The sequence below is a fragment of the Pelophylax lessonae genome (genome assembly GCF_965119305.1).
Source record: "Pelophylax lessonae genome assembly, chromosome: 11".
Classification (NCBI taxonomy): domain Eukaryota; kingdom Metazoa; phylum Chordata; class Amphibia; order Anura; family Ranidae; genus Pelophylax; species Pelophylax lessonae.
In genome coordinates this window covers 189,237,736-189,264,751 of record NC_138778.1, presented here as the reverse complement: position 1 = coordinate 189,264,751, position 27,016 = coordinate 189,237,736, and the positions used below count along the sequence as shown (strand labels likewise).

General features: G+C 46.0%; 1 protein-coding gene across 1 annotated transcript in view; it reads right to left on the bottom strand.

Annotated features, from left to right (window-relative positions):
* JPH2 (junctophilin 2) overlaps positions 1-27,016 on the bottom strand; it is a 107,328-nt gene that overhangs the window by 68,597 nt on the left and 11,715 nt on the right. Inside the window, exon 2 of the mRNA XM_082271993.1 lies at positions 24,441-25,221. Coding sequence (XP_082128119.1) covers positions 24,441-25,221 — 781 coding nt within the window. The remainder of the gene's footprint in view (positions 1-24,440; positions 25,222-27,016) is intronic.

Genomic DNA, 27,016 nt, shown 5'->3' with positions numbered 1-27,016 from the left:
TTTCGCACAATAAACCTGGTGTTCTTAAAGTTTTTTCTCTTCTGATTGAATGTTTTTTTCCCTGGTTTGATGGTTACCTTGCTATCCCTTGCTTGATGGTCACCTGGCCATCCCTGGCTTGATAGTCACCTGGCTATCCCCGGTTTGATGGTAGCCTGAATATCCCTTATTTGATGGTTACCTGGTTATTTGTGGTTTGATGGTTACCTGGCTCTTTCTGGTTTGATTTTTCACCTGCCTATCCCGGATTTGATGGTCACCTGGCTATTTCTGGTTTGATGGTCATCTGGCTATCCCTGGTTTGATGGTTACCTGGCCATCCCTGGTTTGATGGTTGCCTGGCTATCCCTGGTTTGATGGTTGCCTGGCTATCCCTGGTTTGATGGTTGCCTGGCTATCCCTGGTTTGATGGTTACCTGGCTATCCCTGGTTTGATGGTTAAACTGCTTAACTTCTTTTTTTCTTTCGTTCATCGACGGACACAGCGCTCCATAAATCATAACTAGTGGGTTATATTGCCTCCTCCAGGAGTAGGAATAGGCAGAAAATAAAAAACACCTGACTACGCCCACATCCTCAGCTGGTATATAACCCCCCTCTCTGCTCAAGGTAATCCGTTTTAATCTGTCTAGTCAGGAGTAAGGAACTAGGCTCGCAGCTGGGATCTCTGGTCCTAGCAATTTTCTCCTTCCTTACATTTTTTTTTGTTTTTCTCTTGGGAGATCTACAATCAACTGCCCAGCTGGGCGACGGGATAGATAATCTAGATCCAGTGGTTCCCCCAGCCCAGCCAGCGAGCGTGTGCAGACTGCAGCTACGCGCTAGGTTGGCCGCAACATAGCCTCATGGACAGAGGGTGGCTCGCAAGTTAAATGTCTCGTAGGGTCACATATGACCGGGCTTGAGTCTGCGTCGCAGCGGTCCCTTGGCCAACAGCTCCCTTACTTTGATGGCGAGGAGTTCTCGAGCGTTACCAGCACCATGGAAGGATACGTACAGTCCCCCCCTCTCCCCTTTTTGGCGGTTTTCTTTGAGGGGGATGCAGGTAACCTCCAGGGATGGTCGGACCTGCCTGCAGGTCCCCTCCTCCCATCCTTAAATCTCTCACTGAGCTGGGCTTCCCCCACTCAATTTCCCTCCTATCTGGACCTGGAGTCTGGTGGGGGTCCCAGGGCAGAGAATGCAGCAGAGACCCCTGGGGTCTCCCCCACTATCCCCACTCTGTAAGGTTCCTGAGATAGTGTGTGTACTGCCCTGGTAGTCTGGAGGGGTTCCAGTGTAGGGGACCTCTAGGTGCATGCCCTGCTGTTTGCAGTGTGGGTATAGTGCAAGGGGGTCCCAGTGCAGAGTGCACAGCGGAGTCTCCCCTAAACATGTGTCCTACCTTCGGGGGTCCTCTTGCAGAGGGTGCAGCATTGCAGAAGGTGCAGGAAAGCATGCTTCAGTGTTTGTAGCAGATTGTGGCCATTTTCCCTTAGTCTGGCTGGACTCCGGCTGGCGGCCATGTTTGTGTAGCCGGATGATGTCACAGGGGCCATTTTTGCTTGAGCCTTGAGGGGATCCTTTCGTGGTGCCAAAAGATTATTTTGTACTGCAAGGTCTTCCTTTCCTTATAGAGCCTCAGGGTCACATCTTCCCCACTGACCCCCTCATGGAGGTGGCAGGTGCCTCAGAAACCCAGCGTCCCATGGTTGCACTGACGGCGGTAATGCAGTCCTTAGTGTCCAGGGTGGAAGTGGTGTATGGGCAAAGGCCCAGGAGGAAGCGTCCCCCTCCTTTCCCTGCTCAGTCTGTCTCAACTGATTCTGAGCATGATGCCGCCATTGACGTGGCCCATCCAGGGGGACTTATTATCACACCCCCAGATCCATCCGATAGTGAGGATGATTCCTCCATGGTCACAGCAGCGAATGAAAAAGTGCTGGTAGACGCACTTATCACTGCATTGCATGAGACTTTAAAGATGGAGGATTTGGCTGATGTAGCCACAGACGTGGCTATGTCGTTTGGTACGCATAAGTCGCCTCACACTCCAAAGGTGTTTCCTTATGTGCCTTATTGTGACAGGTTTTCCTGTAATTAATGGGAACAACCAAAATTACCCTTTGTGGTCCCCAAACGTTTTGCTGTACGTTACCCTTTTGAGGAGTCACTCTTAAAGAAGTGGACTAGTCCACCAGTGGTGGACCCGCCTGTTTCCAGGTTGAATAAAGCAACCATGATCCCAGTAGAGGAATCCCCATCCTTTAAGTACCTGCCTGACAAGAAAGCAGTGGCACGCAGCATGTTTACTATGGCTGGTTTGGCATTGCGGCCAGTCTTTGCCTCAGCCCTGGTGTCTCAGACCCTAACTGAATGGACCAAGCTTTTGCGCCAGGGCCTGGGGGGTGAGCAGGTCCCTGTTGCTTATGTTGATTTAGCAGACCAGTTGGTCCATGGGCTGCCTTTTATTTGTGATGCCGCTTTGGATACAGCTCCTGTGCTGTTCAAACTTTCTGTTTCAGCGGTGGCGATTAGGCGTGTGCTGTAGCTTAAGAATTTGTCCGCAGACCAAGCCTCTAAGAAAGCTCTCATTGATCTGCCCTTTTAAGGCGATCGCTTGTTTGGGGCTACCCTGGATGACCTCATTAAGGGTATCACAGGGTAGGAAGAGTACCTTCCTGCCACAGTCAAGAAAAGGGAAAATGCCTCGCCGCAGACGGGGGCCCTCCTTCTCAGCCCATAGAAAAATGCTGAAGGTGTCCAAGGGCCACGGTAAGGCCAGTATCATCCTCGGCTCAGGCTTCTTCTGCAATTCCTGCGAGGATCTTCCAATCATCCTGGTGGGCGTAAACGTCCCTTGGAGGCTTCTTCTCAGAGAAGAGAGTGCCTATTTTTAGCTTTTTCTCTCAAGAGAAGTCCAGTTGTCGCAAGGGCTGATCTACCATCCTGCTTTAAAGTCACTGTTTTTAATGGCTTAGCTATTGAAAGCCAGGTACTGAGGGATAGAGGTTTGTCTGGATCAGTGATCCCTACTATGGTGAAGGTGACAAAGACGTTTTACAGCAAAATATACAATTGTACGTGGGAAGCGTACATTTATTGGTGTGAGTTGATCCTTTTCTGTGGCTTGGATCTTAACCTTTCTTCAACGGGGTGTTGATCAGAAGTTGGCCCTGAGTACCATTAAGGGCCAGGTATCTGCCTTGGCATTCTTATTTCAGCGACCTCTAGCCACGCACTCTTTAGTTAGTACCTTCATTCAGGGGGTTCAACGTGGCTTCACCTGTACAGTCTCTTTTGCTGCCATGAAATTTAAATTTAGTTCTCCAAAAACCTCCATTTGAGAATATTAAGGAGATTCCCTTGCCTACGTTATCCCGGAAAGGTGGCATTCTTGGTGGCTATTACCTCGGCCTGCAGGGTATCGGAGTTGGCGGCATTATCCTGTTGCAGTCCCTCTTTGGTGGTTCATAGAGATAAAGTATGGTCCTATCCAGATATCTCAGACATCTCCAGCATCAGACGTATTTATGGCCATGTTTTAATGACATATTTGCTGTTTTTTGTTTTTGTTTTGGCTCATTACATGTTTTTGTACAACATATATTTTGTATCATATTTGTCTAATAAATTCTATACTCATTATACTCAAGTCCTGGTCATTGCCTTTAAAGTCCCACCCTTCAGGGGAACTTTTTCCATGGTATACCTTACAGGGATGTCGGCAATTCCCAGGGTAAACACTGAACCCGAATAACTGTTTCCAAAGAGATAAAGTGGTTCCTCGTCCCTGTCCATCATTCCTGCCCAAAGTTGTCTCTGACTTCCATTTGAATGAGGACATTGTGCTGCGTTCCTTGTGTCCCAAGCCGCCTCATCCCACTGAATTTGCTTTGCATACCTTGGATGTGGTTCTTGCGATTCGGGTGTATCTGGCAGGTACTGAGTCCTTTCAGAGGTCAGACTTGCTTTTTGTGGTTATGGATGGACCAAGAAAAGGGCTAGCTGCTTCTTCGGCTACCATCCCCAAATGGATCAGACAGACAGTGACTCAGGCCTATTCCATTAAAGGTCAGTTTCCACCTTTCCCTGTCACAGGGCATTCTACTTAGCTTCATGAGTGCTTCTTGGGCCTTCCACCATTAGGCTTCAATATCGCAAGTTTGCAAGGCAGCCACTTGGTCGTCCGTTCATACCTTCACAAAATTCTATAAGGTAGATACTTTGACATCTGCAGATTCTTCTTTTGGCCACAAAGTTTGCAGGCTGCTGTTTAATAGGGGCTGTTCCCTCTTGAGGGGTGTTTTTCTTTAAACGTTTATTTTTTAGACGGGGCTCTTGTGTCCTGGTTAAGGGCTCTTATGTTTAGCCTTGGGTTATTTTCCCCACCCCTCATTTTCCTTTTGGCACTGCTTTTGGACGTCCCAGTAGTTATGATTTAATGAGTGCTGTGTCCGTCGATGAACGAAAGAGTAAATGGGATTTTTGTACTTACCGTAAAATCCATTTTTCTGAGTTCATTGACGGACACAGCAACCACCCCTCTATGAAGTTCTAGTACGTCTAATACTGCTTGCTACTAAACTGATTACCTAGAGCAGAGAGGGGGGTATATACCAGCTGGGGATGGCCCATGGGCGTAGCCGGGTGTTTTTTGTTCTGCCTAGTCCTACTCCTGAAGGAGGCAATATATCCCACTAGTTATGATTTATGGAGCGCTGTGTCTGTCGATGAACTCAGAGAAATGGATTTTATGGTAAGTACAAAAATCCCATCATTAACAAATAGGTGAACAGGTGTCCCTAGTGGGAGATTTTCCCTCAACGCCTGTTTTGGTGTTACAGGAAATGAGGGGAAATTTCTTTAAGGCCTCTTTCACACAATCAGACCGATCATGTCCGCCTGTTCGTTTTTCAGACGGACCTGATCGGGCCACTCATTCTACTCTATGGAGAGGTGGTTGTCAGCGGAGATGGGTCCGCTGACACCCGTCTGATATCCGATCTGACAAGATCCGCCTAAAACAGATGGATGGCGATTAGGGTTGCCACCTCATCCCTTTAAACCAGGACACTCATTAATTACACAGGTTCTGTGGCTGATTAGGTGGTAATTAAACTCCCTTAGTGCCTTATGTGCATTCATTTTAGACTCAGAACCTGTGTAATTAATGTGTCCTGGTTTAAAGGGATGAGGTGGCAACCCTAATGGCGATACGTTTGTCATCTGTCCAGCGGGTTGGATCAGATGGGATCAGATGAAAATGGACATGCTGTCTGTTCTCATCTGATCCCCCCATAAAAGAGAGCAGGACTCTGACAGGTCCGTCTCAGCACAGTGAGCAGAGACAGACCTGTCATCCGCCTCCTCAGCAGGGATCAACGGACCGATCCCTGCTGAGCTAGCGGAGTCCGTGAGCGGATCAGCCCTGTGAGAAAGGGGCCTAATGGAGATAGATTTCCTGGCTATCCCTGGTTTGCTGGTCACCTGGCTATTCTTAGTTTGATGGTCACCTGGCTCTTTCTGGTTTGAGGGTCACCTGGCTATCCCTGGTTTGATGGTAGCCTGGTTATCCCTGGTTTGATGGTAGCCTGGTTATCCCTGGTTTGATGGTAGCCTGGCTATCCCTGGTTTAATTGTAACCTGGCTATCCCTGGTTTGATGGTAGCCTGGCTATCCCTGGTTTGATGGTAGCCTGGCTATCCCTGGTTTGATGGTAGCCTGGCTATCCCTGGTTTGATGGTTGCCTGGCTATCCCTTGTTTGATGGTTGCCTGGCTATCCCTGGTTTGATGGTTGCCTGGCTATCCTTGGTTTGGTGGTTGCCTGGCTCTCCCTAGTTTGATGGTTGCATGGCTCTCCCTAATTTGATGGTTGCCTGGCTATCCTTGGTTTGATGGTTGCCTGGCTCTCCCTAGTTTGATGGTTGGCTGGCTCTCCCTAGTTTGATGGTTGCCTGGCTATCCTGTACTTCAAAATTTTAGTTACAGACCCATAAAAAGTATATGGCAAGTGAAGTTGATTCTGTATTGCTATTTGATAAATAGGAAAAGAGAGTTATGTAGAGTGCTCTGTTCACTTCTGTTTGGAATCCAGCACAGCAAAGTTTAGGAGAACATATACCACTGTGCGTGCCGGATTGTGGCCTTTTAGTAATGGCTGGCCACAAGCATAAGCATTAATGGGCATTTGTTAGCGTACATTAGTGTGTGTTACTGACGTTCGCCATGCTCACAAGCCTAGGAGGGTATTTAAACATCTTCCCTTATGGGGGCCATTGTTGTATTTTCTTGCCAGCTAACTAGTGTGTGAGATTGCTGACCTTGATTGCATGACTCTGCTTGTATCTCCTGCCCTCGTTGCCTGCCACCTACCCTGACCTCTACCTGGACACCAACTACGTCCTTTGCCTGCTTCTTGCCCCAATCTCTGCTTTGACTTGACCTTTCACTCTATTGTTACCCTGTACCCACATTGTATCTACCCTGTCCCAACAGCCCCTTGGAGGGATGATCCTGAGGGCCAGTAGGGTCACTGGCTCATTACTCCTTGTGGGGTGCTCTGGTGCAGTGGCGTAGCGTAGGTTGTCATCGCCCGGGGCAAGGCAAGTAATATGCACCCCCTAACCTGCGGACTTTTAGTACTCCCCGAGTCCCTTCCTACAATAGTACTGACCAGCCTGATTCCTATACTGACCTACCAGTCCACTACGCTAACATACCTGATTCCTGTACTGGCCACTACACTGACCTACCTGTCAACGACACTGACCCTTACAATGACCTACCTGATTCCTACCTGACCACTACACTGCCCACTACACTACACTGCCCACTACACAGAGGACACCACCGCGTCATCGAGCCCTTACAGGGGGCGGGTCGGGGAGGATTGTGAGAGCTTAGAGGAGGCGGGACGGAGGCACATGCAGGGCTGACTTAGAAGACGGAGAGGCAGGCTCCAGAAGCGAGGCGGGGCTCTGCCACTGGCCAGCCCCGCTGCCGCACATGACAATGTTGGCCCAATCACAGGGCGCTGACCGGCCATCGTTTAGCCTGAAGATGGCGGCGGCTGAAGTGACACGCTAGGAAGAATTTTTAAAGTTTGCTAGAGTGACACTGGCGTGGGATGCGCCCCCCCCAAATGTTGCGGCCGCCCCCCCCGCCTGCACCCCCACGCTACGCCACTGCTCTGATGAGAACCAATTTGTCACTCAGATTCTACTCCTTGGGTGAGCCCCCCATCACCTGCCAGGGGTGTCAATCATAACAATTATGTAAACACTTCAAGTCCAACTGGTTAAATAGCCAAAGGTTAGAATCTGTCAGGTTTTTATTGCCATCTTTGTCCCTTGTCACCTGTGACCACAGAAAGTGAGAGATTTCCCTGATGGGGACAGAGACCTTTTAAAACACAAACTAACAAATATAATTTTTTTACACTTTAAATTTTATTAAATATTACCATTCATCTTTCAGCTCTTAGGGAGTGTTACTAATAAAAGCATCTACAAGTTTAGTAGGTGTCGCCCTGTATATGAGTCAGTTTAGAAATGTCCCCCCAGCGAGAAGGGTTAAGCTCTGCTGACGTATCAGAAAACCGCCGGGTGTCAGATTTGGATAAAAATGGCAGCAGGCCGCCCCTCCAGACATGACCCCTTTTTAAACATGCCACAGCCTCTAGATAATTCTGCTCCTGGGGGATTGTCACTTTAAATGCCTACTCTGCTTTAATTCCGACCGACCATCTCTGCAACCCGAAACTGGAGCGGGCCAGCTTGTGCCAACTCATCAACTTACTGAGGCCTAGACACACCCCGCACATTCCAAGGTGTCCGAATGCAGTCGGTGAGATATATATATATCAACACGCCAAGTCGCATACTTCAAATACAGTACATGTGGTCACCATTCAGCCTCAGGGCACATTCATCTCTGTATGTTTAATCAGGGTGTGAAATGCAGCGTGAGCCTCATAACTCAGCCTGAATAGGCTGTAAAATTGCATCACAAGTCTACTCCATCACTACAATGGGCAATACTCTAAATACCACATTCTGGAGTAGAGACGCTTCTGGCCATGTTGTGAAGGAGATGACTGCTATAACAGTGGAGTCTTTGGGTCTATAGGATGCAATGTTGGTTTAGCTTTGTGATCTGTTTTGTCAATTTAAGTCGATCTCGTACATGAAAAAGGAACAGTTAGCATTGCCCAGGTTCCTTTCTGCACCTGGCCTAAGAATTCAATTGATTGCTGTGGGAGAATTTATGATTTTCCTACTGGTGAGAACTGGTATAGCAGCTGACCATGAAGAGAGAAAAAAAATGGAGTGCCTACACTGTGTGAAATACTGAAGGTGTCCAAACCATGAGGACAAGAGATAAACCAACAACCTAGTTAGTAAAATAAATGCTTACATTTATTCATGAAGTTCAATAAAAGCATAAATCCATATGCATCCACTTGTACATCTGAATGCTTGCATGTGTAAAACTGACTGGTAGACAAAGGTGTCAGGTATTGGATGACTCTTGGTCCCACAGGGGAATGTATCCAATTCCAGATCTCTAAAGGAATGAAAAAGAAATCCAGCGGCAATTGGAGCCACTTGGGGACACAGGGAAGCTCATCAGTCCAGCCAGACTACTGAGCTTCCCTGTGTCCCCGAGTGTCTCCGTTTTCCACATTCTGGTGGCCACCGGAAATTATTCTCCATTCCATCAGAGATCCGGAATTGGGTACATTCCCCTGTGGGACCTTGACCGTGAGTCATCCAATACCTGACCCTTTTGTCCATCAGTCAGTAGACTGATGCAAGCATTAAGATGTACAAGTGGATACAGATCAATTTATGCTTTTATCGACCTTCAAGAATTTGTTTTACTATCTTGGTTCTTGGTTTATGTCTTGACCTTATGGACTGGATACTTTCAGTATTTCACAGTGTAGACGCTCAATTATTTTAGTTTTTTTTGTCTATATCTCAACTGGTCTATGAGCATGTGAGCAGCCATATCTGTTGGATCAGAACATACTATGTCCACCATTTTAACTATCACTTCTGTGCCCAGTCTTTTGGATTTCTTTGACCAGGAAGAGATATTTGGCTCACAATTAGCTTCAAGCTGACCATACATACTGCAATCTGTTGCCGTGGGTGATTTTATAGGATTTTTGTTTCCTAGAGGTGAGATTTGGTATAGTATCTGACCAGGAAGAGATAGTCGGCCACAGTTAGCTTCAAGCTAATGCAATCTGTTGCTGTGGGCGATTTTTTATATGATTTTTTTGATCTCTATAGATATGATCCAGTATAGCAGCTGACCAGGAAAAGATAGTTAGCCCACAAGCAGCTTCAAGCTGACCATACCTACTGCAATCTGTTACTGAGGTGATTTTATATAATTTTTGTTCCCTACAGGTGAGATCTGGTATAGCAGCTGGCCAGAAAGAAAGAGTTGGTCCACAATTAGCTTTACACTGACCATATGTACTGTAGTTTGACTTTATGTGATTTTTTTTATTCCCTATTGGTGAGATCTGGTAAAGCAGCTAAACAAGACAAGATAGTTGGCCATAACTGGCTTCAAGCTGACCATGCATACTACAATCTCATTAAGGTCTACCAACATCAATGTAGTACAAGGACCTGGTTGCAAAATCTATTGATGGTTTAGAGAGGATCTGATATGGCACAATATTGGTAAAGGAGCAGGACTCCTAGCACATCCTAGTATAGGAGTACAACCCTACTTTAGTCTATGTGAAGTTATTGCACAGTCAAGCCTGGTGAGACTTTGTGCACCATAGAAATTCCCTACCGTGTCCGAGAGGTAAAGCCCCGTACACACGTAGCGATTGTCGGCCGATTGATCGGCCGTCTTTTGTCCGTTGCTGTCCTGTCGGTTGAAAAGTGCTAAAGACTGCACACGAATTTTGTCGGCCAACAACAGCCGACTGCAGAAGTGATGTCATGTGATGGTTAACTTTCCGTGTGTTTTTTCTTCTCTGAGCATGCCCAGTCTTGCTCATCTGCTGTTTGTCGGCCGAATTCTGTACTGACTGACGAACAATCGGCCGTTCTGGTGTTGGCCAACAAAAATTTTAAAGCCCACACCAGATTCTGTTCGGCCGAAAAGTCGCAGTCGGTTGTCGGAAGCATCATACTAACAAGCCGACAATCGGCCGATCGGACGTTGGCCGAATATTTACGGCCGACAATCGCTACGTGTGTACTGGCCTTTAGTAAGCCCATAGGTGGGTGAAGGGTTCTATCCTAAATTAAAGGGCTAGGTTTTTTTTTTTTTTTAAAGTGCTTAAAGTGGAGTATTTTAAAGTGCTTTGAGAAGCTTGGTGATTCAGCGCCAAAGTGTGTTGTTGTAATCTTAATTCAGCAAGCTTCTCACTGTATTCAAGGTAGGACCATGGCCTCCTCATATTACATGATTGTGAGTTGGGCTACTTTCCTTTTTTATATATAATCTTTATATCTTATTTTCCATTACATATGGGTCAAAAATATAAAATACAAAGACACAAGCTCAAACACAAACCCCCGTACAAGACAATTCCTATTTCTCCCACACAGGACCACCCTACACCACTTCTCCCATCTCCACTTTCCTTTCTAAAGACCGCAGAGGTTGGTCCTTTGGAACCTGGTAATCAGACATGTGAGTATCTGATCAGTGGAGCTCCGGGGGTCGGTACCTGGAGGTGTGTGTGAGACACAGCTGGAGGAGCAGGCTGCCTAACTTTCCTTAGTGGTAGCCCCGAGGCAGGGCTTGTGCCTGGAGAGAGAGCCATTGGCAGCGGAGCAGAGCCCTAGTGGTATGTGAACAGTGAAAAACATATTGAGATTCTATAACTGAACTGTATAGTGTATGTGTATATATTTATATGACTTATATGTGTGATCTCTGATGTGTGATGTTATCCCCCCTTCTCCTCCCCTCTTACCTCCCCCCTCCTCCTCCTCTCACCCCTCCCCCTCCTCTCTCCCCCCTCCTCCTCCTGTCTTCCCCTCCTCCCCCCTTCTCCTCCTCCTCTCCCTCCTCCTCCTTCTCTCCCCCCCCACTCCTCCTCCTCTCCTCCTCCGCCTCCTCTCCCCCCCTCCTCCTCCTCCTCCTCCCCCCTCCCTCTCCCCCTCCTCTCCCCCCTCCTCCTCCTGTCTTCCCCTCCTCCCCCCTTCTCCTCCTCCTCTCCCTCCTCCTCCTCCTTCTCTCCCCCCCCCCCACTCCTCCTCCTCTCCTCCTCCGCCTCCTCTCCCCCCCTCCCTCTCCCCCCTCCTCTCCTCTCCCCCCCTCCTCCTCCTGTCTTCCCCTCCTCCCCCCTTCTCCTCCTCCCCACTCCTCTCCCACTCCTCCTCCTGTCTTCCCCTCCTCCCCCCTTCCCCTCCTCCTCTCCCTCCTCCTTCTCTCCCCCCCACTCCTCCTCCTCTCCTCCTCCGCCTCCTCTCCTCCTCTCCTCTCCCCCCTCCTCCTCCTGTCTTCCCCTCCTCCCCCTTCTCCTCCTCCCCACTCCTCTCCCCCTCCTCCGCTCCCCCTCCTCCGCCTCCTCTCCCCTCCTCTCCTCTCCCCCCTCCTTTCCTCTCCCCCTCCTCTCCCCCCTACCTCCTCCTGTCTTCTCCTCCTCCCCCTTCTCCTCCTCTCCCTCCTTCTCTCCCCCCACTCCTCCTCCTCTCCCCAACATTCTCCTCCGCCTCCTCTCCCCCTCCTCTCCCTTTCCCCCTCCTCCTCCCCCCTTCTCCTCCTCTCACTCCTCCTCCTTCTCTCCCCCCCCACTCCTCCTCCTCTCCCCCAACATTCTCCTCTGCCTCCTCTCCCTTTCCCCCTCCTCCTCCCCTCCCTACTCCCCCCTTCTCCTCCTCTCCCTCCTCCTCCTTCTCTCCCCCCCCACTCCTCCAAATCTCCCCCAACATTCTCCTCCGCCTCCTCTCCCCCTCCTCTCCCCCTCCCCCTCCCCCTCCTCCTCCCCTCCTCTCCTCCTCCTCTCCCCTCCCTCTCCCCCCTCCTCTCCTCTTCCCCCTCCTCCTCCTGTCTTCCCCTCCTCCCCCCTTCTCCTCCTCCTCTCTCCCCCCCACTCCTCCTCCTCTCCCCCAACCTTCTCCTCCGCCTCCTCTCCCTCTCTCCCCTCCTCCTCCTCCCCCTCCCCTCCTCTCCCCCTCCTCTCCCCCTCCCCCTCCCCTCCTCTCCTCTCCCCCTTCTCCCTCCCCTCCCTCTCCCCCTCCTCTCCTCTCCCCCTCCTCTTCCCCCCTCCTCTCCTCTTCCCCTCTCCCCCCTCTCCCCCCCTCTCCCTCCTCCTCCCCCCTCTCCTCCTCCCCTCTCCCTCCTCCTCCCCCTCTCCCCCCCTCTCCCTCCTCCTCCCCCTCTCCCTCCTCCTCCCCTCTCCCCCCTCTCCCTCCCCCTCTCCCTCCTCCCCTCTCCCCTCTCCTCCTCCCCCCCTCCTCCTCTCCTCTCTGAAGAAATATGTGGAATGGCGCTGCAAAAATCTCCCTTCCCCGCCACCTCTACCATATTCACGGGCAGGGTGAAGGGGTGGAGTCAGGGGCGGAGCCAATGGGGGCGGCAAAATAAGGTTTCGCCTAGGGTGTCAAAAATTCTTGCACCGGCCCTGCTGGTAACACATTTCTCAGTATATTCTTATGCCTCGTACTGGCCGTGAATTTTCGGCCAACGTCCGATCGGTGTGCAGGCTATAAAATTTTTGTTGGCCGTCAACACAACGGCCGATTTTCCATCAGTCAGTACAGATTTCGGCAGACAAAAATCTGATGAGCAAGACTGGGCATGCTCAGAGAAGAAAAAACACACGGAAAGTAAACCAGCACATGACATCACTTCTGAAGTAGATTTTTGTTGGCCGAGAAAATTTGTGTGCAGTCTAGGCACATTCCAACCAACAAACACCACTCTGGACAAAAGTCGGACGATCGGTCGGCCGATAATCGTTGCGTGTGTACGAGGCATTAGGCTCATATTCTGACCATTCTGGAAAAAAAAGATATTCTGGGATCCATGACTGGGTCAGCCACTTGGTGGGAAGGCTTGACTCCTAAGGTAGATGTTATCAGAATGGAGTGTTCCTTTACACATATAATACATGTTGTTGTAATTTATGACTGATTTATATACCAATGATTGCACAAAAGCAATACCTCCTACAGTACAATGAATTACCCAACAACCCCACACACAGATGCTTGATTTGTACACAATCGGATCTATTCTGGTCAACCACAACAGAAGTGCAGTGAGTTCGTAATTCATTACAGCTCTCAGCCTTGTTGGCTACTACCAGCATTTGTGCACCACCAGCTCGCCTCCGGCCCTCCGCAAACCCGACTACAAAGTGCAGAAGAGGCAGCTTGACACAAACCAGCTCTGAGTCAAACTGACAGAGGGAGCAGCTATTCTGAGAGCAAATGGATCTGTTTGTGACACTCAATCTGCCTGACACTACGGCCAAGGTTCATCAATTTATCAAGTGTCAATGTGCTGGACAGTGCCAACCGTCCCCTGACGAGGACCAAGGCACGCATGCCAAGAGACATAAGAATGACAAACAGATCGGTGCCCGCACCCGCTGACACCGGTCTAGTAAAAAGAATATTTTTAAAATCAGAGCTGACCATTGCTATGTAAGCATTGGCCACTTCTGCTGTGTTGCATCATGGTCGGCATAAGGGAGAGCGGGCACAGGTAGCAGGGGCCAATGGGCAGCCGCATCTAAAAACACAAGTGTGCCCATCCAGATAGCTGAGTGAAATAGGGAGTATTCATTACCTTGAAATTTCACCATTTTAAAGAGGTTGTAAACCCAAATTTATTTATTTTTTTTCAACCTGAAAGAGAAAGACATAATGAGCTAGTATGCATCGCATACTAGCTCATTATGAAATACTTACCTTAGAACGAGCCCCCGCCGTGCCGCCTGCTTACCTCTATGATGGGCGACATGTTCAGTCGCCCGTCTTCCGGGATCGCGGCATCCGGCCATCTGATTGGCCGGAGCCGCGGTGACGTCACTCCCGCGCATGCCGACGGTCACGGCACAGGACTCTGAAGGAACGGCACCAGCGGCCGTTCCTTCAGAGCGCATGCGCCAGTGATGTCACTGGCTGCATTTAGGGTAAATATCTCCTAAACGGTACATGTTTAGGAGATATTTAAAAGTACCTATAGGTAAGCCTTATCATAGGCTTACCTATAGGTACAACTTGCAGAGGAGGGTTTACTTCCTCTTTAACTAAATGCAATCGGAATCAACAGGGAAGATGCATTTAAAGTGGTTGTAAACCCTTCCTTATACCCAGTGAAGTGACTGGCCTCAGGTGATACACAGAGATGAAACAGATCATCCTACATAAGTTGTACCGGTTTATCTGCAGTCTTCTCCTTTCTACGTCCGTTCAAAGTTCAGAATTCTTAAAGTTTGTCTGAAAAAAGGGGGTGAGGAGCTGAAGTTATACTCTGCAGAGGAGAGCTCTAAAGAGCTCATTGGAGAAAAGGGACACCCCCCTCACAGCACACAGGAACAGAGCTGAGGCTGTCAATCAGCTGGAGGTCCCCCCCCCCCCCCCCGTCACTATTTTTCTTTTGGTGTCAGGAAAACTTGTCAGAAGTGACCCATGCTGATAGCAGAGGAACGAAGCAGCAGACAGAAATTACACTAAGGCTAGGTTCACACTATCACATTTTCTAGTGCAGCTTGCGTTTTGCAGAAATGCAGTGCAAGCCATTTAACATGATTTCCTATGGGTAACGTTCACACAGAGACTTCCTTCCCTGCAGGGTTTTGCGTATTTGGTTCAATAGGCCTGCATCCAAAACGCAAGTGCTGCATGTGTCCTGTGTTTTGCCCCGCGTTTCTTTTGCGTTTTGCAGCCTTTTTTGACCATGCTTTACTGCAAACACCTCCCACTGAAAACAAACTTCCAATGCTGCCCTGCAAAATTATTGTATTGACCAACACAAAAACACATGTAAAGCGCATGAAAAAAGGCATGAAAAACGCAGGTACAAAAACACATGAAAAATGAACCAACTGCATAGGTGTGAGCCTAGCCTAAGTGCTCTGGATAGAGACAAGTACACACAATAGAGGGATATGCTTTGTTCATATTTCATGTCTGAGGTTTACAACCAGTTTATGGGTGCAATTTGCTTTAATTGGCTCATGAAGGTTACAGAATATCCTGTTCTTGTGTCACAAAATGACTACTCGTTAGGCTCTTTGACTTTTTTTACACAAAAGAAAAAATTAAAACAATAAAAAAGTACAATTAAAAAATAGAAGGCGACAGAACACCGAGATCAATTACAAAAAAATATATATATATATATATATATATATAACACTAGATTATTTAAACTAAACTAGCTTAAATAAATCCCCTTACCCAAGAAAATAGACCCCGAAATAAATGCATTTATTCTATTTGTGTGCTTTTCTCTGCAGGCCTGTAAAGTAGACTTTCCATCTGCAGTAATATTGTGATAGAAACTAATAGTAGTGACAGTATGCTGCTATTTTTAGTACATAATAGATGTAATTGGAATTTAGTGGAAGTGCAACTGTTTATGTTGTTTTGTCTGTGAAGTCTGCCGTCTTCTGTTTGTTTTAAAATTCTCATTGTCACCGGGTTACTGTCTGCATACTTTGCATAATCTTTAGACATTTTCTACATCTGCACAGGCTGTGAAGTGCAATGGGATGGTCTCCTCACCCTCTGTATTCTTATATTGCTCACTACATTTCTAAATCTCAGTGCATGCAGACATATGTAGTAACCAGAGAGTTGAATGGAGCATTAGGTTTTAATGTAGAAGGACCCCATAACTAGGCTTGAATTATAAATGCAGAAAGACCGTTTAAAGCTGAACTTCGGCCTTCCCTTCACTCTTGTACATGCAGGCTGCTCTCCTGCATGGCTTATGCTTGATTTTACTGCACACTGTGAGCTTTTCACAATATTCATTAGAAGCTGCACAAAGTCATATAAAGCCCACCTCATTTCCTTGCTAGAGAACATCCAGCATTATCTAGCACTAGGGTTGCCACCTTTTCTGCAAGCAAAACCTGAACACTTTAGCGGTGCACAGCAATTTTTTCGTAAGGGTGAAAGCTGTGGGGGGTTTCTGCTCACCAAAGCCCCCACATACATCAGAGTTCCCAGCATCCCCCCTTTAAATCAGGATTCCCAATGCCCCCCCTTACATCAGAGTCTGCAGAGCAGCCCTTATGTTTGAGTCCCCCTTAGCTTAGTGTACTCACTCGCTCAGAGGCAGGAGAGAGAAGGGAGGGAGAGGGGAGACTTCAGTCAGAGACAGTGGATGGTAAGCTCACTCACCCGAGGATGGAGGCTTAGGCAATTGGCACCTTTCATCCACAATGTATCATGGAGGGGAGGGTCCCGGGCAGCAGGGGGAATCTACACTGCATTGGGGTGATTAGGGTACCTGGCACACCCCTCCACATGCCTATGGGTACTTGGTTACTTGGGGAGCCAAAGATCAGTCCTAAAAGTGTGTCCAGGTTTCAGGCAGTCTGAAACCTGGACACATAAGTCAAAACCCGGACTGTCTGGGTGAATTTTGGACAGGTGGCAACCCTACATAGGGCTTTCCCTCCCCAGCCTGGCTTAACCCTTTCAGTCATTGGATTTTAGTTCTTTCAATCATGGAGGCTCAGCATCAAGTGTGGGTGTTACCACACCTTTCAGTTTTCAGGAAGCTATGCACAGCACCCTGCTGGCCCCTTCCACCAGTCATGGTCTGCTTCCATTGAGAAGTGCAGAGACCCAGTGATGATATGACTGGGTATAATAAAAACAGGTTTTATTTAATATTTTTATTAGTATGTTGCTAAAGGGGAAAAGGCAAATATAAGCAAATTCACCTAATTAAGGCAAAGCAATAGGTTCCCTTTAACGCCCCCTTCTCCCAACTAGGGATGATCAAACGGTTCGGGTCGACCGTCGGTTCGACCCAAACATTGGCTGTTCGAGGTTCGGCCGAATTCCGAACTTTTTGCTGAAAAAGTTCGAAATTCGGCAACCAGAACCGACCAAAATGCAATGGTACAGGAAATGGGCTTTAAAAGCCTGTGATTGGACCAGAACCATCAGTAAAAGCCAATTGAGGGGGCAGGAGAATGCTAGGAATGTGATTGGAGTGACTAGGGGGTCCATAGGCCAATCATTAGTGAATACGCCCCCCAGTATATAAGATAGCCCCCGCCAAATTCCTAGCATTGAAATACAGGGACATGGAAGAGAGTGGAAGCAGTTCTGTTACTTCTGCTACAAAGTGTCATTTAGCATTTATTAGTGTGAGGAAAGGGATATCTAGTGTAGTTAGGATGCTATTTTCCACTATAGTTAGTTTTAATAATCTAGTTTCTGTAGGGAAAGTGTTAAGTGTAAGGGGACCGTAGTGTAGTGTAGGGTTAACTGACTCTGACAGCTATGGCAGGGTGACAAAACCTTTCCATGTCAGTGTGACCGCTATAGAGAAAAGATTGTTTCTCTTAGGTCACTTACAGAACAGCGATATGGCTTCTCGCCTATCTCCCAGCTTTTTGCTGCAGGCTTTTATAGGGCTTTTTTGAGGACATGTTTGGAGTCAGGCATGACATCTGAATTTCTGTGTAGGGGTATATATACATACACCCATGTATGTATATATACACATACACATATATAGGTGTGAAAGTAGCAGAACACTATGCTTGCGCTAATGAAATAATTAACACCAATATGTCTCCGCTCCTATCACACCTATATGTGTGTATGTGTATAAATACATATAAGTGTGTGTGTGTATATATACTCCTATACAGAAGTTCAGATGTTTTGCCTGCCTCCAAAGACCCACAAAAAATGCCCAAAAAAAAAACGCCTGCAACAACACACCTGGGCATTTTTTTTTTTTGGCGCAGGCATTTTTTTGGGCATTTTTTCTGGGTCATTGGAGGCAGGCAAAACATCTGAACTTCTGTGTAGGGGTATATATACATGTCTGCTATAGAGAAAAGATCATTTCTCTTAGGTCACTTACAGAACAGCGATATGGCTTCTCGCCTATCTCCCAGCTTTTTGCTGCAGGCTTTTATAGGGCATTTTTGAGGACATGTTTGGAGTCAGGCATGACATCTGAACTTCTGTGTAGGGGTATATATACAGACACCCATGTCTGTATATATACACATATATAGGTGTGAAAGTAGCAGAACACTATGCTTGCGCTAATGAAACAATTAACACCAATATGTCTCTGCTCCTATCACACCTATATGTGTGTATGTCTATAAATACATATAAGTGTGTGTGTATATATAACCCTATACAGAAGTTCAGATGTTTTGCCTGCCTCCAAAGACCCACAAAAAATGCCCAAAAAAATGCCTGCGCCAAAAAAAATGCCCAGGTGTGTTGTTGCAAGCGGTTTTTTTGGGCATTTTTTGTGGGTCTTTGGAGGCAGGCAAAACATCTGAACTTCTGTATAGGGGTATATATACACACACATTTATATGTATTTATACACATACACACATATACTGTAGGTGTGATAGGCGAGAAGCCATATTGGTGTTAATTATTTCATTAGCACAAGCATAGATTTCTGCTATTTTCACACCTATATATGTGTATGTGTATATATACATACATGGGTGTATGTATATATACCCCTACACAGAAGTTCTGATGTTATGCCTGCCTCCAAAGTCCCCCAAAAAATGCCCAAAATAACGCCAGCTACAAAACCAGCAAGGTGTGAAAATAGCAGAGCCATATCCCTGTTCTATATTAATTCTAATACAAATGAACTTTTTTTTTCTGGTTCTGGACATGCTACAGAGCTGAAACTTCACAGGTACACGTTTTAGACCCCCCAGACACTAAATCCAAATCTCATTTTTTTTTTTAATAATTTTTTTAATAATTGTCTCTCTATCAAAAATGACAATTTTTAAGAACTTTGTTTGTGTGATTAATAGTCCCTGGGGCATGACCCAGAACCCTAGGCACTTTTTAAGGGCATTTATTGGGTTTTAGGGCTTCAAAATTGTGTTTTTTGATTACCAAAGTTTGGATCCCATTGATTTCAATGGGGTTCTGAAATCCGGGCCGAACTTTTGGGAAGTTCGGGTGTTCTGGTCGAACCGAACTTTTGAAAAGTTTGATCATCCCTACTCCCAACAACACATACTTATCTCCCATTTGCTTCTTTGTCATTTTTATTCAGCTACCAGGAGCAAAGAAGTATAGGGATCATATGACCCGCTGCACTTGCTGTTGTGTCACCGCGCTAATGCTTGGTGAATGGCCTAATGCTGGGAAACCATTTTCAGCCCAATGTAAGCTCTGCCCGGAGCTTACACAAGGTTACTTCTCCCGGTGATGAACGGAGGAGTGGGGAAACCACAGGGAAGCTGAATATAAGTTTAAGCTTTGTTTCTGCAGAGAACATTGGAGAGTTTACACAAGCAATAAACATGATCTGCTCTTCGTCAGCGGAGGGGAATGCTCTGTTTTGTTCAAACAGTACAAGAAGCATCACTTGCATAACTTCATCTGAACTTCCCCAGTATGGACATGACTGACAGTGCAAGTGTTCTAAAGAATTGGATTTCATTACCCAGCCTGACAGTACAAGGCTGGAGTGTTATAAAGGAATAGAGGTCTGTACCTTGCCTATAGTACAAGACTTGAGTGTTATAAAGGAATAGAGGTCTGTACCTGGCCTATAGTACAAGGCTGGAGTGTTGTAAAGGAATAGAGGTCTGTACCTGGCCTATAGTACAAGGCTTGAATGTTATAAAGAATGGATGTCTGTACCTGGCCTATAGTACAAGGCTGGAGTGTTATAAGGAATGGATGTCTGTACCTGGCCTATAGTACAAGGCTGGAGTGTTATAAGGAATGGATGTCTGTACCTGGCCTATAGTACAAGGCTGGAATGTTATAAGGAATGGATGTCTGTACCTGACCTGTAGTACAAGGCTGGAGTGTTATAAGGAATGGATGTCTGTACCTGGCCTATAGTACAAGGCTGGAGTGTTATAAGGAATGGATGTCTGTACCTGGCCTATAGTACAAGGCTGGAGTGTTATAAGGAATGAATGCCTGTACCTGGTCTATAGTACAAGGCTGAGGTGTTATAAAGGAATGGAGGTATGTACCTGACCTATAGTACAAGGCTGGGGTGTTATAAGGACTGGATGTCTGTACCTGGTCTATAGTAGAAGGCTGGAGTGTTATAAGGAATGGATGTCTGTACCTGGTCTATAGTACAAGGCTGAGGTGTTATAAGGACTGGATGTCTGTACCTGGTCTATAGTAGAAGGCTGGAATGTTATAAGGAATGGATGTCTGTACCTGGCCTATAGTACAAGGCTGGAGTGTTATAAGGAATGGATGTCTGTACCTGGTCTATAGTACAAGGCTGAGGTGTTATAAAGGAATGGAGGTATGTACCTGACCTATAGTACAAGGCTGGAGTGTTGTAAGGCTAAAGGAATAAATGTCTGTACCTAGCCTATAGTACAAGGCTGGAGTGTTATAAAGGAATACATTTCTGTACCTGGCCTATAGTACAAGGCTAGAGTGTTATAAAGGAATACATTTATGTACCTGGCCTATAGTACAAGGCTAGAGTGTTTTAGGGAATGGATGTCTGTACCTGGCCTATAGTACAAGGCTGGGGTGTTATAAGGAATGGATTTCTGTACCTGGCCTATATTACAAGGCTGGAGTATTATAAGGAATAGAGGTCTGTACCTGGCCTATAGTACAAGGCTGGGGTGTTATAAGGAATAGATGTCTGTACCTGGCCTATAGTACAAGGCTGGGTTGTTATAAGGAATGGAGGTCTGTACCTGGCCTATAGTACAAGGCTGGGTTGTTTTAAGGAATGGAGGTCTGTACCTGGCCTATAGTACAAGGCTGGAGTGTTATAAAGGAATAGAGGTCAGTACCTGGCCTATAGTACAAGGCTGGAGTGTTATAAAGAATGGAGGTCTGTACCTGACCTATAGTACAAGGCTGGAGTGTTATAAAGGAATAGAGGTCAGTACCTGGCCTATAGTACAAGGCTGGAGTGTTATAAAGAATGGATGTCTGTACCTGGCCTATAGTACAAGGCTGGAGTGTTATAAAGGAATAGAGGTCAGTACCTGGCCTATAGTACAAGGCTGGGGTGTTATAAAGAATGGATGTCTATACCTGGCCTGTTGTACACAGCTGGAGTGTTATAAAGGATTGGATGTCTGTACCTGGTCTAATGTACAAGGCTGGAGTCTTATAATGGAATGTGTGTCTGTACCTGTTGTACATGGCTTGAGTGTTATAAAGAATTGAATGTTAGTACCTGGCCAATAATAAAAGGCTTGAGTGTTGTAAAGTATTGGATTGTCTGTATCTGGCCTATAGTAGAAGGCTGGAGTGTTATTAAGGGATTAGATGGCAGTTCCTGGCCTGTTGTACAAAGCTTGAGTGTTCTAAATGATTGGATGTCTATATCTGGCCTATAGTAGAAGGCTGGAGTGTTATAAAGGATTGGGTGTCAAGTACCTGGCCTATAGTACAAGTCCAGGGCGCTAAAAAAGGGGTAGGTGAGATCTCCACCGTTCAGATTTCTTCTCCACCTGACATACTAAGTTTACCACATTCAACACTGCCTTCTTTTGACCATGTCACAACAGATAAGGTTTCTATTCTTCTCCGAAGCCAACCAAACCACCTGCCCCCTGTTTTTCATCTCCTAAGGAATACTCTGATAACCATCTTGCTCTATTCTGTGCTCTCCATTCCACATCTTAAATCTCTCCCCCTCTCTACTGGCATCTTCCCCTTTCCTTCTTTCCTCTAAAATATGCATCCCCCATACCTAAAGTGATGATTGTAAAGTCTTGTGTTTTTTTTTTTTTGTTTAAATAACAAACATGTTATACTTCCCTTTGCACAGAGCAGCCCAGATCCCCCTCTTCTCAAGTCCCTTTTCACTGCTCCTGGCCCCTCCCTCCTTTTCAGTGTCCCCATAGCAAGCAGCTTGCTATGGGGGTTCCCGAGCCGAGCTGCAGCTCTATGTCTCCATTCAGACACAGATCTGCAGTTCAGCCCCGCCCCCTCTTTCTCCTGATTGGCAAACTGACTTTGATTGACAGCAGTGGGAGCAAATCAGGAGGGAGAGTCCCAAACGGCCGAGGGACTTGTGGGTATAGCTGAATAGGGTAGGGGCTCAGGTAAGTATTTGGGGTTGCTGGGGGGCTGCTACACACAGAAGGCTTTATATCTTAATGCATAGAATGCATTAAGATAAAAAAAAAAAAACTTCTGCCTTTACAACGCCTTTTAAAGCCCTCACTGGACCCCACCAGTTTGAACAACTTAAGACTCATCCCCTTGATCTTCTTTACCTCCAAACATCTAGAAGACCCAGTCTTCAACTGTTTGAGGTGCTAACTCACTGATACCAACTTTCTTGACCCCTTACATTCTGGCTTTAGCCCACAAAACTCTACACAAACTGTCCTTCTAAAACTCACTAATGACTTACTAACTGCTAAAACCAATGGAAAATACTTAGTACCCTTTATATTAGACTTACAATTCACCACTCACACCTTCTCAAAAAACATAATTTCCTTGACCTATCTAAGCGTTCCTTCATTGTCACCTACAACTCCATCTACTCTCCCTCTGTCCCAGGGCTCTTGTCCCTGACTCCTTCTTTTCTCTATCTATACCTCGTACCTTGGTCACTTCGTAACCTCCTACAGCTTCCAATATCATCTCTATGCTGATGATAGTCAGTTAACCCCCTCAGTCTTCTCACACATTAATATTTTACTAACTAACAAATCAGCATGGATGTCACACTACTTCTCAAATTAAATCTTTTCAAAACTGAGCTCATAAATATTTATTTTCTAATGCACAAGGCTGGAGTATTCTAAAGAATTCGATGTCAGCTACCTGGCCTGTAGAACAAGACCAGGGTATTATAAAGGATTGGATAGTAGGTACTTGGACTGACATTATAATGTTGGTTTTAAAAAGAATCGGGCATCCTTATAAATACTCCCACCTTCATATGCAAGGCCAGGATGAGCATATACCACCCACCAATTGGATACAGGATCTGCATGGGCACAGACTATCTGCATATGAGATGCAAGGTCAGCAGTGGCATAGACCACCCTGTTTTATAGGTACAAGGTCATAATGGGTACAGACCACTCTCCTATGGTAGTATAGATAGTCAGCATGGGCAAAGAGGCCCCCTACCCCTTCCCTATCCAGTGCATGATTACTACATTTGTATGGGAACCCTCTTAAAATAAGTAACCTTGGCACCTTTTTTACAGTTGGCCAACAAACAGTATTAGACCATTTTGTGATCCTCTACCTGAATAGTTTGGTTTAGGACCTTATAGAAACTATAATATTTTTGCAGAGGTTACAGCTGAGGTGGATTGCGGAATTTTCGCCCACCAGGATATTGTATTCTGACAGCGGCACCCTCCACTATCAGAATATACTGACTAATGACTACAACTGATTGGCTGCAGCCACTGATTGATGGAAATGTTTAAATAATTGAGCTCTGTTAAGCAGGGGAGGCCACACACTGATCGAAATTTTGCCATTCCAGCAGGGGCCCAATTTTGATCAGTGGCCCAATTTTGGTCAGTGTATGGCCAGCCTAATGGAGGTGTATGTATGAGAAGATTGGTTGGCCAATACTACAAATCCTTTGGCAGGTAAAACATATATGATTCAGAGGGTTAATTTAACTCATACGAAGTTGATTTTTATGGAGCCAGTATGCAGAAAGCACCTCACAGGTTCATTGGAAGTCTATTTTCTAAACCAGGTGCTGTATGACTTTCCTTTCTTTCTTCTTACGGTCACCAACCACATTTATACTTTCAAGGCAATTAAGTTATATTTGCTCATTAACAGTAAAGCATTTACTATGTTGTTTTTTTAATAATACAAAAGTGGAAAAACCGACAAATTTAAAATGTGTGTTAATAAAACAAAGCTGTAATGAGATAGATGATGGACCAGACTGTTGTCATCTGCTGTTCAGATTTGCTCACCTGACTTCCTCTACCCAGCCACATAAGATGACTCGAATGTCACTCCTATCCTACATATTTATTTATCAGTGCTCAGAAAATACAACTGCACAGCTGCCATAAAAAAATTGGGTGTCTATAAGACTTGGCAGGGGCTGATGTTCTCAGCAAGGAGGGAAAGGCAGGACTCAATGGCTATGACACACCAAGCTTAACCTGCCTTCCTACCATTATGTATCCTTTTTAGATACACAATTATGCTATCTTGACCAGGGCTTAAGGATATATCTATAGATAAAGCTTTTACATTCATGTTATTCATCTTAAAATACGTGAAATCATTTTCTTGGCAGGACTAACGTTTAATCTTACCTGGACGCAGCAATCTCAGATTTCTGTTTTGCTATGGCTGCCGCTCTCTGGGCCCCTTCAATACTTCTGTCTACTTTCTGCCTGATCTTGGCACTCTTCAATGGGATCACCCTCTTCTTCATCCCTTTAATTAAAACGTTGTTCCTGTATTTTCCTTCTTCCTTTGATCCATCTGGAAAGGTGGTACACCCATAGCCATGTCTGAGGTTGTCCAGCCATTCTCCTTCATACTTCAGCCCACTGGAGCGCTCGCTGATTCCAAACCCAGACCTCTTGTCTTTCTTCCATTCACCCATGTAGAGCTCAGTAGTGGTGGCATCAATATCTGCTTCCACCGGTGGAAATTCTTCTCCTTCCGTCCCATCACCGAAGCTCACAGTTGAGGTGGCATCACTAGCTCCAGAGCTCATTCCGCTCACACTTTTCAGGAAGCTCAGCTTACTTCTCTGGGATGAAAGCGAGGACTTAGAATCAGATCTCCTCAGTTTACCCAGAAGAGACCCTCTTCTGAAAATCCCTTTCTTCTGTGCCTTGAGAACTTCTGGATCTGCGTAGAGGGAGAGGGCAAAGCCTCCTCTGGTGATGGTGGAGCACACAATGTTATCTGGTGAGGGGGTCATGGCATCGTGTTGCGCCAATGTGCCATTGCTGTGTTCACTGCGGAGGGAGGTCAAGGAGGTGCGTAAGGGGTTTTTGACAGCTGCCGCCATTCCATATGGGACGCTCTGACGTACACCATAGCCTTCACGGATTCCATTTCCAAACTGACCCTGGTAGGTTCCTGAAGAAAAACCAAATAGTTTGTTAATTTTATCTGTTCTTATTTTCATTTTTTATTGACCATGATCTTTGGGACGGCAAGCACCTTTTATATCTCTTGGGGTTTCCCACAGAAAGATCTCCCCACCAAGCAAGAGTTCCCTCACCTTGGAGATATTCCCACACATTCTATTGCATTCCCTATAAACTAAAATGCAGTCAGTAGCAACTGGGATATATTTCCTAATTTGATTGTGTCCCAGGGGTCAGGCATTGGTGGAAATCCACAGACATAAGATTGTCACACCATCTAGCCAAAAACAGATTAGACCCCTACGATCTCATGTCTAAAGTGTGGTACATACTATAAGATAACTGGAAGAAAAATTCCATAATAGACACGACTGTTTCCGAAGGGATAAACTTCAAAATTTTTCTCGTACGTAAACACATTTTCGTTTTATGTGTACTGTTTTTGTATGGTTTTCGTACAAGAAAAATCAGATACAAAAGACTGCACATGATCAGAAACAATAAACCACAACAATAACAAAAAAGCCTATCTTATACGAGAATTTTCGTACATTATCGCCATACTTGGTTTTGACTTGCTGTGAAACCCAGAGAAAAACCAGACAATTGTTCGCCCTATTTTCATATAGTATGTACCCTACTTAGGGGCACCTCCTATTTTCCATATGTTATAATTCAATTGTACAATCTCCTTTCGATTTACCAACAAAGAGCCTACCCGAATAGATATAAAGTGAATGGATTCTTCAGGTGGGCCTTTGTGGTACATAGATGTTAAAAAATCTAAAGTACAATGAAATTACACTATGTTTGGCCAGATTACAGCTCCTGCCTCGCTGAGAAAAGTCTCGCAGCCAACTACATACTGTTTCCTAGAGACAGATACAACAGCGGTGTGTCTACAGGTTCCAGAAAACATGCATTATCATCCAATAAAAGCAATCTATGTTTAAGTACATAATGTATGATTGTGATGGGGAATTTTTATTGCAAATTTTTTTATGGACAGGGACTACTGAAAAGATTTTTCTGTGAATGTGTTGATAACAATCCTGAAAACAGAAGTCAATTTAAGCTGTGAAGTGTTTTCCTTCTGCTTCCACTTTCCAAGCTTTAGTAACACACCGAAAAACACAGCGGCCCGCCATAAACAACGCCCAGCGTGGCGGCTGTACAATGCGCTGGTGGCCAGCTTTCTGTACCCTTTTAGGCGGCTGCAGCCTCTAGAAGGGCCAATTAGTGTGGAGAGAACAATGCAGCCTTCATTCTCTGCCGGCAGGCTCGCCTCTTAAAAAACGCCTTCCTTATTCTGGACAGTTCTATAGACACACAAAGACTGTTGTCCCAAAGCTAGCTGAGGTCATAAGTCCATCTGAAGGCAGCCTCAGCCAGGGTCATGTCTGACCAGAATACCACATTACAAAGTAAAAGTATTTCCAGGCTTTCTGTAGATGGGAATGTGCCCAGCATAAAGATGAACACCAATTAATGCCGTTATGTATTTATAAAACCATGCAGTTAGTGTAAGTATCTGAATCTGCCTTGATATAAGCCTATGCAGTGGCACTCAGGGAGAAGGAAGGGCTCCACTGGTGTTTCATGTGCATGTGTTGACAGGGAACATACTGGCAGGAGGGGAGAGAGTAGAGTGATGATGTCATCAATGTACTGTTGATGTTGAAGCAGTGTAGGTTGAAGTGCTATGACTCCAAGACTAGCTGAACAGACCTGCAAAGCTTCTAGTATTTGCCAGCACTGGGGGAGGGTAAGGGTCCCTAGTGGGT